This window comes from Cololabis saira, chromosome 15, assembly GCF_033807715.1.
Source record: "Cololabis saira isolate AMF1-May2022 chromosome 15, fColSai1.1, whole genome shotgun sequence".
Taxonomy (NCBI): domain Eukaryota; kingdom Metazoa; phylum Chordata; class Actinopteri; order Beloniformes; family Belonidae; genus Cololabis; species Cololabis saira.
This window is the reverse complement of record NC_084601.1, coordinates 5722183-5737740: the sequence shown is the minus strand read 5'-3', so window position 1 is coordinate 5737740 and position 15558 is coordinate 5722183. Positions and strand designations below refer to the sequence as shown.

The 15558-nt window shown below is 38.8% G+C and overlaps 2 protein-coding genes across 3 annotated transcripts; both read left to right on the top strand.

The window, feature by feature from the left end:
* The first annotated feature begins 2543 nt into the window (after window positions 1-2543).
* Window positions 2544-8501, top strand: LOC133461356 (protein S100-A1-like). Its single transcript, XM_061742242.1, has 3 exons — window positions 2544-2609; window positions 7377-7532; window positions 7630-8501. The coding sequence occupies exons 2-3, from the start codon at window positions 7392-7394 to the stop codon at window positions 7789-7791; spliced, it is 303 nt and encodes a 100-aa protein (XP_061598226.1). The 5' UTR covers window positions 2544-2609; window positions 7377-7391; the 3' UTR covers window positions 7792-8501.
* A 4046-nt stretch (window positions 8502-12547) lies between these two features.
* LOC133461024 (ictacalcin-like) lies at window positions 12548-15333 on the top strand. 2 transcript variants are annotated; one of them, XM_061741776.1, is made up of 3 exons: window positions 12548-12605; window positions 13807-13952; window positions 15077-15333. In XM_061741776.1, the coding sequence occupies exons 2-3, from the start codon at window positions 13815-13817 to the stop codon at window positions 15218-15220; spliced, it is 282 nt and encodes a 93-aa protein (XP_061597760.1). In that variant the 5' UTR covers window positions 12548-12605; window positions 13807-13814; the 3' UTR covers window positions 15221-15333. The 2 variants fall into 2 exon arrangements, with proteins under 2 accessions (XP_061597760.1, XP_061597761.1); XM_061741777.1 differs by having other exon boundaries at window positions 12563-12605; window positions 13811-13952.
* Window positions 15334-15558: the final 225 nt, after the last annotated feature.

Genomic DNA, 15558 nt, shown 5'->3' with positions numbered 1-15558 from the left:
AGGGATGTAGATCGGCTCCCACCAGTACTGGGGTCTCATGGATTCTGCTCTGGGCCTGCTGTTGGTAGCGGTCTGCCCTTTTTAGGGGCTCCTGGGGCTATAGGTGTCTCCAGGGCTGATCAGTCCATTGTACTGGAGGTGCAATGACATTCCCATGGGGGATCTAAGGCAGGCTGAGATGAAGATGCTGGAGATAGTAATGATGATGATTATGACCATCATTGTTTTTCAATGTTCAACAGGGGAGAAAGGGAAATCACTCAGTTCGGCTAAATCAGACAATGAAATGGATGAATTCCCTTATGAAAACATTTGGCAGCAGATGATGGTGAATAGGTCAAAACAATCGCAGGATAATGCTGGCTGAGGTTCAACAAGGGTCAGTGCAGGTGTTGCTGTTTCCCCTTAACTAAAAAATCAGATATCATGCTAATAGTTGAGTAGAGTTTTATTGTAGTATTTCTACTGTGTTAGTGTTGTGAGCAACATTGACTGCAATGGGAGTGGGTTGTAGTTACGCTAGTTCTTATGCCTTACCCAGATGCTAACTAGACTTGTAGTTCTCCAGACCGATCTTGGTCTCAAGACCACTTTTTTGTGATCTTGGTCTTGTCTCGGCCTCGGGTCTCTCAGTCTCACCATGTCTCGGACTCGGATAATTGAGATGAAATTGCACACACCACGGTGTCAGAATATTGTGATCAACAGTTTTTCCTTAGTTCCTTTAGTTGAGTTGAGTTGAGTTGAGTTATACTTTAATGTCCACTAGGGAAATTTGTTTTAGGCATCAAATACATGCATAGCATATAAAACCACATACAATCAACACATACAGACAGCAAGAGATATCAGACTCAATACCACAATAAAATTAGTAAGAAACCAAGCAGCAGTGAACGACATTGCACATACCCTAGGCAAAAATTGCATCTATCCCGGAACCTCATTTCATTACATTTCATTATTGTTATAGTATGAAAAAAAAGCAAGAACAAAGAATAAAAACAAGCTTTTTCCATTTTTAATTTATGTACAGTTTTGTAAACTATTTGTATTTTGAATTTCATTTAATGTTTTGGTGCATCTGCATGTGTTACTGTCTGACAATATTGTGTTTATAACGGCCTTGTTTGAATAAATATATGGCATCATTGACTTTTAAATAATATTTGCATATCACTGTGATTGATTAAGCATTAGGTCTTTTTCAGTGATGCTGATATACAGTTTAATTTGGCTACGATAATGGTGAATAATGCCATTTCAAGTCGATAATAGTGTGTATCTTTAATATTTATAATTCATATTTCATCTACAAATTAAGTTCAATTTAAACAGTAACATTTACTATTCATTTCTGAGGTGGAGGGTGGTGTTGGAGGCTTGTTTTGTTAGATGACTTTGGGACTAGTTAATAGTCATGTCAGCACTTGAGTCAATCCTCAAATAGTTTAGAAATATCGGTAGTGCAACTACAGGTAGCACACATATTTAATCTCAGCTAATTAATGAAAACATTTATAGTGAGTTCACACATAAGACATCCACTGTCTCTGTGTTATTCTGCTGCAGTTGAATACAACCTCATATGGAAACTAAGCAGCTGAACCAGGATGGTGATGATGTTCTATGACTCACGCAAGATGATGAAATAACTAGGGTTTTTTTTGCTCTTGGTCTCAGTCTTGAGCTGAACTAGTCTTGACCTTGCTCTTGGTCTCGGTTAAGGTGTTCTTGACCACAAGTCTACAGGACTGTCTCAGAAAATTAGAATATTGTGATTTTCTGTAATGCAATTGCAAAAACAAAAATGTCATACATTCTGGATTCATTACAAATCAACTGAAATATTGCAAGCCTTTTATTATTTTAATATTGCTGATCATGGCTTACAGCTTAAGAAAACTCAAATATCATATCACAAAAATTTGAATATTCTGGGAATCTTAATCTTAAACTGTAAGGCATAATCAGCAATATTAAAATAATAAAAGGCTTGCAATATTTCAGTTGATTTGTAATGAATCCAGAATGTATGACATTTTTGTTTTTTTAATTGCATTACAGAAAATAAAGAACTTTTTCACAATATTCTAATTTTCTGAGACAGTCCTGTACTGCTCACACATAAACTTTCTCGTGTTCCAATCTGGTCTGGGTGGAATGGTATGGTTACATGGTGTGTGTTCACAGTGTAAAATATAGTGTTGTTTTATTGACTTCAATTTAATTCAATATATTACATTCTCCCAGAGCGTTTGGAGTCTCTAATCTTATTGTAGTTTTTCAAAAACAGAGCCCCCCTCCCTTGCTTAGGCCCCCCAAGGATTTAGAAACAGTTGAGAGTTTACCAGGAGTTTACTGCTGAGGCTGCTGTGACTCACGCCTGATTTATGGTTCTGCGTTAAACCGTCGGCGCGGCCTACGGCGTAGGTTGCGCGTCGCCGCGTACCTTACGTCGTAGGCCCTGCGTTGGTGTAACGCGGAACCATAAATGAGCCTTTACGCACGCAGGGCGGCGCCTCGCTATAAAAGCGTGCGCTGCTGTTTGTCTGCTCAGCCTCGCTCCTGCCGGACACGTCTCACCCCGCCAGGTCTCAGCCACACAGGTAAGATTAACCACCATTCCCCCGGGCTTGTTAGGGATTAACAACTTCTATCTGCTGCCAAAAGTTTTCATCTTCATCCATGAACGCACCCATGTTGGTTTATTCAACCTAACCAAGTGCTTGCCTTTTATTTCTGACTTTTTTTTGTTTTACTTTAGTTTGTTTGATAAGATTTCTGTAACATTTTAGCTGTCTTATTTTAGTTCCCTAAATTTCTACAAATGTTAGAACTTTAGCGCAAGTTATTTAAGAATGACTGCATTGGAAAAGTTGTGTATAAACGTCCATTGAGCCTGATGTTTAGAACTTTTTACTGTGTTTCTTGTCATCTTTAAGGGTGTGGCAGGACCCAGGACTGTGTAAACGCTTGTGTCCTCACTTCTTTCAATAGTGGAGCACATTAATGAAAAATCGTTCACTTTGTGGTACAAGCGCCAAATTTGGTACACAAGTGCTTTTGGACCTACTATCTCATAAAAGTACGTTGCCCACTTGAACAAACAAAGTGGCCACCATTTTTCAAGATGGCCGCCGTTCGAAGTGGTTTGAAACAGCGTTTGAACTATATTTTGATTGAATAGTCCTATTCTGATGGTTTATACATTGAAATATGTGTTTTTGCACATGAGAAATACAACTCTGCATTTAGAAAATCAAAATTATTGAATATTATGATGATACAATGCGAATAAAATGAAAAAAACACTCACAAACAAAGACATTAGTTTCACTTAAAGCTTTTGGACCTGTAAGCTACTTGCAGGTGAGGCCACGTAGAGGCATAGGCTGTATGTTTTACGATCCAGAACTTGAATCAACATAACTAATAATAATACAAATATCCAACTCAAACATTCAACTTAAACTTGGTTGTTCTATTTTCTTAGCCCTCACATGCACAGGCACACAACTGTGTGCACTTCAGGCCGAAGCGATAGCATTTGCATCGTCCTTGGCATTCAGTCTTGCAGCCACATTTTGTCAACTGCTCACAAGTCTGAGCAATGGGTGGAAGGGTTGTCCAGAGAACTTGCCAGATCTAACCATCTTTTTGCCAGCCCCAGTTGGCAGGACTTTCAGTTTGCATTTTGCACACTGTTGCTTGGCCCCAAATGCAGGCAGCTTGGAAAGCAGACCGTTTCACGTGCTGAACGAGGGATGCGCTTGTTGGTGGAATGGCATCATAAGACCTTTGCTTCCGAGCAAACAAGTCCAGTCTTGCCTCATCAACTTTGCATGTAGTACTTTGCTTGTCATACATGGTGATGACAAACTTCTCAAGGATGTTGAGGTCTGCATCTTCTATGATAGGTGGGTATTGGCTGAGCTTTTTGAAGACAGGACTAACTTCAGGGCAAGCCTCCCATGCTTGCTATGCACTTTTCTTGCTTTTACCACGGAAAGCTGACACAACATCGCAGCCAGTGAAGGCATGGAAGAACAGCATGCCTCTGGGCCAAGATTCACCACCATATCATGAATTGGCAACCACCTAATGGACTGACCCTGGCCAAATTCTATCCAGATCTTTTCCAAGCCTGCATCCTGAAGAGTCGCAAAAACATTGACTGCAACCACAAGAATATCTGTGTCGCATGCCTTAATCAACACAGACTTTATCTGTTGCTTGGCTGCATGAAGAGCATGTGTGAAGATTCTGGAGTCAGCTTCTTCGTGGTTGCAAGGACTTAAACCTTCAAGGCTGATGGGTTTGTTTGAAAGAGCCTGCTCTCCTTTGGTCACAACTACGACATTGTCAGGACACAAGGTCACTATCTTCTCTGCTAGGAACCCAAAGAGTTCAGTCTTGTTTTCATTGTCTCGCAAGAAGCTTTTCCAGTTGGGCGGTAGTTTGGTTTTGTCGGTCACTCTACGTCGACCTCCCTTACCTCTGTTTGACCTTGTTTCAGTCTTCAGGCTTGAAGTCCAGTAGACATAAAAAATTATGTCTGTTCGCTCATACTTTGATGAGTATGCCTGGATCTTTGGAACTACATCTTGGACAGCATATTCCTCAAAGGTCTTTGATGTCTTTGGAGACAATGAATACACAAGAGAGGAACCATCAATGATAATAGCACCACATTCTGGTTGTTTGTCAGGAGGAGAAATGGTAGCTTCCAAAATGTTTGCAAGCTGAGACTTCTGGCCGTAGTACAGTTTCCCTGTGTCGCTCAGTGCTGCAGGGAAAGACTGATTCTCATGCTTAAAGAACTCAAGCAGGTCACACTCTCGTGATTGGCAGGATATAAAGAGCTGTGAGAACAGGCGACAGTCATCTTTGAGTACCTGCTACTTCTTGTCACTGCAAGCTGAAGCTGCTTCTTGGCGAAAGAAGTCAACTTTGTTCTTTTTAATCGGCCTATAGAAGGAAGTCTCATCACCCAGACCATTGGAAAAAGTCTCTGAAGGCAACTTGACCTTTCTCAAAGTGAGTTCTTACAAGCTCAGCAGCACTGGGATGTGCAATGTTTTTTGTGTCCAATGTGAGCAGATCTTTGGACTCTTCCTGAAAAGGATTACCCAGATCCTTCATCACAGCAAACAACCTCTGGACCTTGTCAGTGAAGGACTTCTGAGACTGACGAGTCTGCTCATGATGCCTGATATCTTCAGTTGCTTCATTGACCTCAGATGCCAACTCATACTGGTTGACTAACTGGCTAACTTCTGGTCCAGACACCATCCACCGCCTCAGTGCAGATGGATCCTCAGTAACTCCAATGGCACCACCATCACCTTTAACAACTGTATTAGCCTGCTGGTGAGCTTGGTCAATGGCTATGCCTGAGAACTCCCTGTGAGTCTTGTGGACCACAAACTTTCCCAGCTGAAATTCATTGAAAATCTGAGGATGAGTTTGCTCCAAAGAAACTATGTCTGACAGAGGCAACACTTGCTCCAGTCAGTTTTAGTAGCACAACTCAATGGATTATCGGCAGACATCTTATACAGTTGAAGGTCGAGGGATTATCCTTTTACCACCCAAACATACAAAATATCATAGCACATTGGAATATGGGATGCAACTAGGTTCAAGTATCTGGTGCCCTACACCTAGCCCGATCGTTCATCCAGTGCCATAAATCCCGTGCGATCTGTACACCATCCAGGTAACTAAAGCCCCGTTACCCTTGGCTCGGCTATCCCGCGCTGGCACATCCTGTCAATTCAGGTGCAGCTATCTAACTACAATACTACAACTAACTAAACTTCTAGTTGAGTCTATACAGGGGCTTATTAGATAGCATTTGGGACACTAAAGTATACTACAACTACAGTGAGTACGCCACTACAACAGTTAGTAAACTACAACTACAGTTAGTACACTACAAGCTGACACTGAACCCCATGCTGAGTCTCACAGCAGTGATGTCACCAGTGTGCCCTGGTTGTGCTTTGACATCACTCTTATAAAAAATTACTAACCAATAAATGTTGACCACAGAATTTTAATGAATTATCATTTATATTGCTAAATTAGTACTTTTATTTCAGTAAAGAACGCTTGTGTTGCTGTATGTGTGTGTGTGTGTGTGTGTGTGTGTGTGTGTGTGTGTGTGTGTGTGTGTGTGTGTGTGTGTGTGTGTGTGTGTGGTGAGTGACAGTCAAAAGTTTGGACACATTTTCACAAATGATTCACACAAAAAACACATCCCTCAGAATTCTGCAGATTTTCACTTAAGATCATTGCAGAAAACTGAAGAAAAAACGCGAAAACGCTACTTTTTAGTCATTTAATAGCCATTATCTTGAAAATTGGTGGCCATATTGGAATTCAATTGACACCATTGAGTTATTCCAGTCATAATACATTCATTTTGATGCTTGGATCATTAACATTCTTCTGTTAATTCAAGTTCTACCTCGAAAACCTTTTTTTGGCGTTTGATGAGGCGGCCATCTTGAAAACTGGCGGCCCTCTTGGATTTTCAGCTGGGCAACGTACTTTTATTAGAAGGTATGTCCTGGACATCATTTGTACCAAATTTGGTGCTTGTACCATGAAGTGAACGATTCGGCTCAAAAATGGACTTAAGCAGCCCCACTACAACACCTTCTTTGAGTCCCACTTCTCTGGGCCTCACTGTTTTCAGCTTGTTCAACTTTTTTATTCCCTTTAACATAAATAACACGTCATCAGTTTTCCCTCTCATCTCATTTTTAACTAAACAGCAAAACTGTGGCTTGAGTTTTAGGACTGTTTGAGTTTTGGGAATGCCACTGAAATAGTTATTATCCCCACCCTTTGATAAGCACTTAATAACATGTTGTACATAATTACATACTAGCTGCTATTAGTTTTACGTCAATAAGAAGGGCCTTGGAAGGAAAAGGAGCAAAGCATTGCATTCTTCCTTTTTGAGTGCAATGAATCCCTTCACAATCCAATGATACAAACCTCTTTTGTTATCTTTTCTTCCATTTACCAGAGAAAGAGGTCAAGATTAACATAATAGAAGTAGGATAATGACCTTTTATGAAGTAATAACAGTTGTTTTACAAGCTGGAGATTGAATCTGAGACGAGCAGCTCCTGGACTATTGAACTCCACCTATAGCACTTTAAAAGCTCAGATAAGTTCATCATTGAGAGTCTTGTGTGTAAACATCTCTTTATAACATTTACATCAAGTATTACAAATAAAGCAATTGCAATATTGCAATATTGCAGTCCTTTTCTCTGCTCAATTAGCTTTCTCTAAGTTTAAAGATGATCTGAACTTCATATTTAACATGTTCCGCTCTATCTGAATTTTTTTTCCAGTAAAATCCAGCAACCATGCCTTCAGAGTTGGAGATAGCCATGGAATCACTCATCAAGGTGTTCCACCGTTACGCCTCTAAGGACGGTCGTGAAGGCACACTCAGCCGGCGAGAGCTCAGAGAGCTCATGGAGAACGAGCTCTCCGGCTTCCTCAGGGTGAGGATATAAAACCATGTCCATAAGAAATCACTTAAAGTGCATCATGGGAGTGTATAATGTTAATAGTCATCATTCTTCACACTCCTCTCTACAGTCCCAGAAGGATCCTGCTGCTGTGGACAAGATCATGAAGGACCTGGATGCCAACGGGGACGGCCAGGTGGACTTTGAGGAGTTTGTTTCCCTGGTTGTTGGACTCTCCATTGCCTGTGAGCAGTGCTATACGATGCACATGAAGAAGTTGGGAAAGAAGTAAAAGACGACAAGGAAAAGGAAAAGACCAGAAAGCATTTCAGTTTTTGTAACATTGTTTTGTCCATTAAATATACTGAATTAGTTCAAACCTCTTGCGTAGTGTGGTGCATGATCACCTGGAAGTTTTTATATACAGGACTGTCTCCGAAAATTAGAATATTGTGATAAAGTCCTTTATTTTCTGTAATGCAAAAATGTCATACATTCTGGATTCATTACAAATAAACTGGAATATTGCAAGCCTTTTATTATTTTAATATTGCTGATCATGGTTTACAGCTTAAGAAAACTCAAATATCCTATCTCAAAAAATTTGAATATTTTGTGAATCTTAATCTTAAACTGTAAGACATAATCAGCAATACTACAATAATAAAAGGCTTGCAATATTTCAGTTGATTTGTAATGAATCCAGAATGTATGACATTTTTTTTTTTTTTTTAATTGCATTACACAAAATATAAAGAACTTTATCACAATATTCTAATTTTCTGAGACAGTCCTGTGTATATTTTCTCCAAAGTACATTTTAAACCACCTTTGCCTTGAGAAAAGGTGGTTTAAAATAGGAATCTTCAAATAACTGCACTTTCACCCCTTGGTAAAGCCCAATCTTGAGCTTCCACTCCCTTGGACACTGTGCCGTGAATGTGTGGTAATATAATGTACACCAGTAATTTATGTCACTCTGATAATAAAATATCAGGTGAACCTTGTCCTCTCTTTTTCATGCATTCCTGCTTATCACTGGCCTGAGGAATCTGCAGAATGTTCCAGGCATAAACACACCCCTCTGTGAAGTATAATCATTTAGCTGATGTTGCACTTCTCTACAGTCTGATGCATTCAGGAACGGACGACCAGAGTAATCTGGTAACAGAGTAAAGTGCATTCCCTAGCGGTAACTTTGGTTTAATTGAGCAAGCTTCTGCCACCATGTCAACACATTTTAAGAATGTGACATGTCTGAATCACAGGGGGAAATGGATCTTTATGGTGCTGTGTTTTCTTTCTCCCACTGTATGTGATTCATTTGTGGTGGAGCGTTGCCTAACACCGGATAGGGAGGAAGAGGAACACACCCCTTCGGATTCTCCCCTGGAAGGAAAAATCTCACATGCTGCCACATCCATAAATCCAGTGTTTTATTTACAGAAGTCAGAGATATCATTTTAAAAAAGAAATAAAGAATAGGAAACTATACTTTGCTTGTTTGTATCTGTGTCTGAGAAAGGCCTGTGTCACAGGGGTGGTTCAAGTCCCCAATGAAATACTTTCGAGGGTGAGCAGCGCTTAGTAACCCACAACAAAAAGCAGGAGTGCAGCAACAGACATTTATTGCTCCAAGACGGTTATAAAATCAGGGGTGGGGGTTTCACTAAAAATAGAACTGTTTCTAAAATGGCCAATCCATAAAAGGTTAAAAAAGGTTAAAGATGAACAGTCTCAGTCATTCTGGGCTCACTGTCCTCCAGTGCCCTCTCAGTGTCCCACGCCAACAGGGATCCCCGGTCCGAGTCCGCCGGGGGCTCCCCAACCACCTGGGCCCCCATGGGCCTCTGTACGTCCGTCCATCCTCCTCAGCTCTGCCCATTCTCCGTCCAGCCACCACAGTCCATCCACTCTTGTTCATCAACTCTCGTCCCTCATGGGCCTCTGTCCGTCCGTTCAATCTCCCAGCTTGAATGTCTGCCTTGAATATATATAAGGGGAAGGAAACCCTCCCCTCGTTCACCATTGGTCTAGGGGGGCCAGCCTGCAGTGGTTTATTGGCCACTGCAGCTGTCTGTCAGGATTCAGTTGACTGTGTTCAGCTGTGTCTAATCAACTCAAACAAAAGGTAATTGCATGTCAACTCAAAACACAGAAAAGGTTACATTTCAAACAGTAACTAACAAAACAAAAACATGCAAATAAAATGGTTAACACAATTCCAAAACAATAAACAATTAGACACAGCCTGGCACTCAGCATGACACCTGCCTTACAGACTGAGCTCAGGGGGTAAAAGTACCTCACTAGTCTGACTTGGAGGCAAACATGTGTGGGCAGGGCCGAGCGTTTAGTCGGCCAATGTCCATGGTTACAGGGCAAACACTGTTGCCTAGTTACCATGATCTGTGTGTACAAAAGCACCACACCCATGTGATCCTCAGCTGACTTAAGAGTCGGGAATTCCGACATCGTTTTACTGTTTTACAATGATTTTTGAGCAGTTCTGGTGTGGGTGGAGAAATCAAATACATTCGGTTACAATTCTTTCAGATAAATCAGTTTATGTTACTTGTGTTGTCTGCTTCTTGTATCCAGTGACAGAATGAAAAACTAACATTTTACGGGATTAAGTAGAACTGGATTTGTGGCACCATAGCCCAGATCAAACCATGTTCCCTACGTGTGGAGATAATAAAACGCAAGGATCTCGACCTTTGTCCCATATCTTGTGAAAATGATTGAAACTTACACACTCTCAGTTTTATGTCCTCGAGTCATTCCTGGACAGGGTGTGTGTCAGTGTGAGCTCAGGGACCAGCAAACATTCACTCAGACACCTGATACCTGCAGCAGAAAAGCCCTCCCCACTGTAAAGGTACAAAACAAAAACATTATGTTGATCTTACATACAAACCTTTTACAAGTCCGCTTTGTAGTCGTTGTTGGAGCAAATAGCATCAATCTATGGTGATGCTGGCATTGTGTGTGGAGTGTGTTCCAGCTTTTCCTCAGTTTTTTTATTACTTTGGAGGCTTAGAATTGACATCCAGGCCTTCATACCAGGAAAAAGAAGATCAAATATATAATTAACTCTTATTCTAAAATAAATAAATAAAATACATTCTAAGATACCAACATAAAAACTTGCAGTGTTTCAATATTGTTTTTCTTTATTGTGCTTCATGACATCAGTTTAGGGAATACTGTACAGGACTGTCTCAGAACATTAGAATATTGTGATAAAGTTCTTTATTTTCTCTAATGCAATTAAAAAAACTAAAATATCATACATAATGAATCCAGAATGTATGACATTTTTGCATTACAGAAAATAAAGGACTTTATCACAATATTCAAATTTTCTGAGACAGTCCTGTATATTGTAGTTGTTTTATCATTTACCTCAAAGGTCTTTTCAATATTTAATTGATAAAACTTTGTAAACAATTACTCTACCAAAAAAGAATATGGTAATCATTCATTAAGCAGATTCAATTTTAATTAAGGACATAATATTCTCTTTTTTGTAATTTACCTTCATGCCACTAGATGGCACAAGAGTGTTTATAACGGTAGTTATAATACCAGTTATGAGAATTTGATTTAAATCCGTTTTAGCCACACCACAAAACATTCATATGAGTAACAGCTGCATTTGATGTACGATGTGGTTTCCATGGTTTCTATGGACGCACCTCCCACATCTGGGAGATGTGAGTCAGCAAGAGGAAGACAGAGGGAAGAAAACTTTCCACACAGAAAAGGAGGAGGAGATTAAAATATATAAATATATATAAAAAAAAAGTTTAATGGTTTAGTTTAAAGAAATGCATTTATCTGGACTTTGAAGAAGTGAATTACAGACTAAAATAACGGTAATTGTACCCTGAGCAAAGAGGAGAGACAGTAGAAACCTTTGATACAACATACCACACACACACACACACACACACACACACACACACACACACACACACACACACACACACACACACACACACACACACACACACACACACACACACACACACACACACACAAAAAATCCAACCACAAGGCTGATTTTCTTCTGGGCTTTTTTGAGTTTATCTTAGTGGACGTGACTGTGAGTCACAGCTTCACTTCCAAGCTGTAATGAAGATATTTAGGACGATAACAATCAGCTGCAGTGAGTCACTGTGCCCAGTGTTTTCCCTTCAGAATCACGCGCTTCCTAAACAAGTAAAAACACTTTGAAAAAAGGAATTAACATTCACGAAACATCATGAGTTAGTATGTTTTGCACATTGCTGCACTAATGCGTCGCTGCTGGCCTGATATTTTGCAAAAGAAGTATTGAGATGTTTCAGATTCAGATTCAGATGTGTGTCTTCTTTGATCTTCATCTTTAGAAGAAGAAAAAAGATGAACTCGTGTTTGCATCTGTGGTGCACAATCCTAACCTGTCGCCATAATAGAACAAGCAAGTGTGGAAAACTGTAAGGGTTAAACTTAATTCTTTGGGATGGAAACCAAAAGCCATGAAAGACTTGTTTTTGCCAGGATCTGGACCAAAGTGGATGACACAAATTGTGAATTTCCCTTGAATAGACAAAAGATAGCTCCAAATAGAGCAGCTGTAAGTGAATAGATGATAAAAAAAAGCTCTTCATTTCAATGGGAAACACTGTAGCTCTCCCTTTATCAAACCTTTAACAAAGAAGTCTCAAAGAGAGATGTCTTTTCAAGTTGATAGAAAAATTACTATTATTTGGTGTTTGTTAGATTTTTCCAACACAAATTTATTGTCTTTCTTTAAAGTAAATGTTAAAGTGAAATAATCAGACAATTTATTTACGATTGGTTCAATATGCTCTTTTTTATCAATCTGAAAAATCTGGATTTCTTCAAAGCAAACAGTGTTTGTTACACAAGTTGTTTAGTGACAAGTTAGAAAATAAAGAAATGGCATGACAAGAGCGAAAAAGAGGAGGGGTATCCGTTCTGGAGGGAGGGATACAGGGTGTGGTGACGTATAAAACATCCTCCACACCCGCCTCTCCATCACTGCCGTTCCTCCAACTCACTTTCACTCTCCCACATCCTTAAAGTTCAGCTCCGGTGAGTAGCAAGCTTTGCTTTCTTTGGCATTTTGTAACTCTTGTTTAAATCACTGACTTCAAACTTTTTTCGGTACGATTGCATAAATTCTTGGAGGTTTATGTAACTATTCAGAATTTTAAAAAACTCTTTAAGGCACATTTGCCAGCTATTTGTGCACTCTGTGTTTACAGCGGATGAGTCAGTCATCGCCAATTATCTGAAGGGCACGCACTCATTTCGTTTTGACCTAAGGTTTTATCCAGGACTGTAACACTTATTCTATTTTACGGATTCATTGTGAAATTTAAAGTTTAGAATATAGTTATTTTAAAAGAGAACGAATAGGAACAAGTATTGGTTTTGTACTCTCTCCATCCACAATTCCCATTTGTTTACAAGCCCAAGTATGGCACGGTTTCCTCTGCTAACCAACACTCCAGGGAGGAAACAGTGCCATCTGAGTCGCACTGCAACCACAACAGGCTCTGTCACAGACTCAGTGGAAAAAGAAAAAAATGGGACATCTGGTCATTTGTCTTAGTCTTCAAGATAACAGATCACACACTTTACACTTGAGACCTGAAACTCTCCGTCTGCTCCTCACCTTCATTAGTACACATGAGTTACCTGCAGAGATTGAACTGTTTCCAAAACAGGGTCCTGTGTCACTCAGCGGAAATGTTGCGTTAGAGACCAGTGACAAGAGGGGAAAAAGAAAACGGGCCGAGGTGAAAATGGAAAAGGAAAAAAAATGGTAATGGTAAAAAAAATAAATAAAACTTTTTTTTTTAATTTAAAAAAAAAAGAAAAAAAGGAAAAAAAAAAAAGAAAATGGAAAACGAAGAGAGAAACAGTCTGTCAGCCACTGGTTGCTACTGAACGGCTTACGAATGCTAATCACTACTTGTGTTTAAATTCACATAATTACATTGCATAAATAGGAAAGCCACTTAAACAAACAGGGGAAAAAGTGAAATCCCTGTTTTGCTAAATAGCACGCTCACTCTTAATTGTCCTTCCTTCACAACCACTCCCAGCTTGTGGCTATAATGATACCCATTGTCAAGAAAACAAATATAACCACAACAACCACATCTGCACCAATTAGAATGTAAAGACCTAGATCCAGCCTCTAGATGGAGTCGTAGCATTGAAGGAAAATAAAATTACAAGTGCGTTTCATAACTCCTTTATTTCTTTCTGTCTTTTCTTAAACAAGAAAGCATCATGTCTGACGTGCAGAAGGCCATGGCTCTCCTCATCACTTCCTTCAGCAAATACTCGGGCAAGGAGGGAGACAAGAACACTCTGAGTAAGGAGGAGCTGAAAGAGCTTCTGCAGAATGAATTTGGAGATATGCTGTGTGTAAGTGTTCCCTGACCTCAGTCCATCACAGTCCTGAACACAAATGATAATATACACACAGAAATCATGAATAAGACTGGTATAAAATACAGGACTGTCTCAAAAAATTAGAATATTGTGATAAAGTTCTTTATTTTCTGTAATGGAAAAATGTCATACATTCTGGATTCATTACAAATCAACTGAAATATTGCAAGCCTTTTATTATTTCAATATTGCTGATCATGGCTTACAGCTTAAGAAAACTCAAATATCCTATCTAAAAAAATTAGAATATTCTGGGAATCTTAATCTTAAACTGTAAGCCATGATCAGCAATATTAAAATAATAAAAGGCTGGCAATAAGACTGGTATAAAATACAGGACTGTCTCAGAAAATTAGAATATTGTGAAAAAGTTCTTTATTTTCTGTAATGCAATTAAAAAAACAAAAATGTCATACATTCTGGATTCATTACAAATCAACTGAAATATTGCAAGCCTTTTATTATTTTAATATTGCTGATTATGCCTTACAGTTTAAGATTAAGATTCCCAGAATATTCAAATTTTTGTGATATGATATTTGAGTTTTCTTAAGCTGTAAGCCATGATCAGCAATATTAAAATAATAAAAGGCTTGCAATATTTCAGTTGATTCGTAATGAATCCAGAATGTATGACATTTTAGTTTTTTTAATTGCATTACAGAAAATAAAGGACTTTATCACAATATTCTAATTTTCTGAGACAGTAAGGATAAAGTCTTCTATTTTTTTTTTTTTTTTTTTTACAAATTATCAATCCTGCTGGTTCCAATTTCTTTCCTAAAATGTCACAAAACCATCTATATCACTGCAATTTTATTTTTTTTAAATATTTATTAATATTATTATATTTTTAATTGCATTACAGAAAATAAAGGACTTTATCACAATATTCAAATTTTCTGAGACAGTCCTGTACGATCACAAAACAGCCTTTAGACCTATTTAAGTTTCATAAAACAAGGCAGGTGAAAGTTCTTTGCAAGCATGAGCCATCAGTTTTACTGAAAGGGCAAAAGAGCAACATTCAATCAAAATGAAGAGAAATTGTATAATAACATGTCTATAACTGTGCCTGACACTTTTCTCACATGCAGAAAGCAAATGACAAGGCAGCAGTCGACCGTATCTTCAACGACCTGGACACAAACAAGAACAACAGCGTGGATTTCAGTGAGTTTGTCAACCTGGTGTCCTGCCTCACTCAGATGTGCCATGAATACTTCGTCAACAAAAAATAGAAATGCAGGCGCCACCTTGAGGCCAGCTAAGAGAGCTGCTTTTCCCCAGAAGAAAAGGCCACAAATACACACAATTATCTTTGCTTAAAAAATAAACTTTTTTGTCTCTGAAACATTTGTCTTTCATTTATTTTATTTTTTTATTTATCCTTTATTTATCCAGGAAAGTCCCATTGAGATACAATATCTCTTCTGCCAGGGAGTCCTGGTGAAGACGGCAGCAGAAAAATAAATTCAGTTTCATATAAAAGAAAATATATACAAGAACAAGTAACTTTACAAAAAAATAAAAACATATCAAAACAAGAAACAAACAAACATAAAACATTCAAGGATTA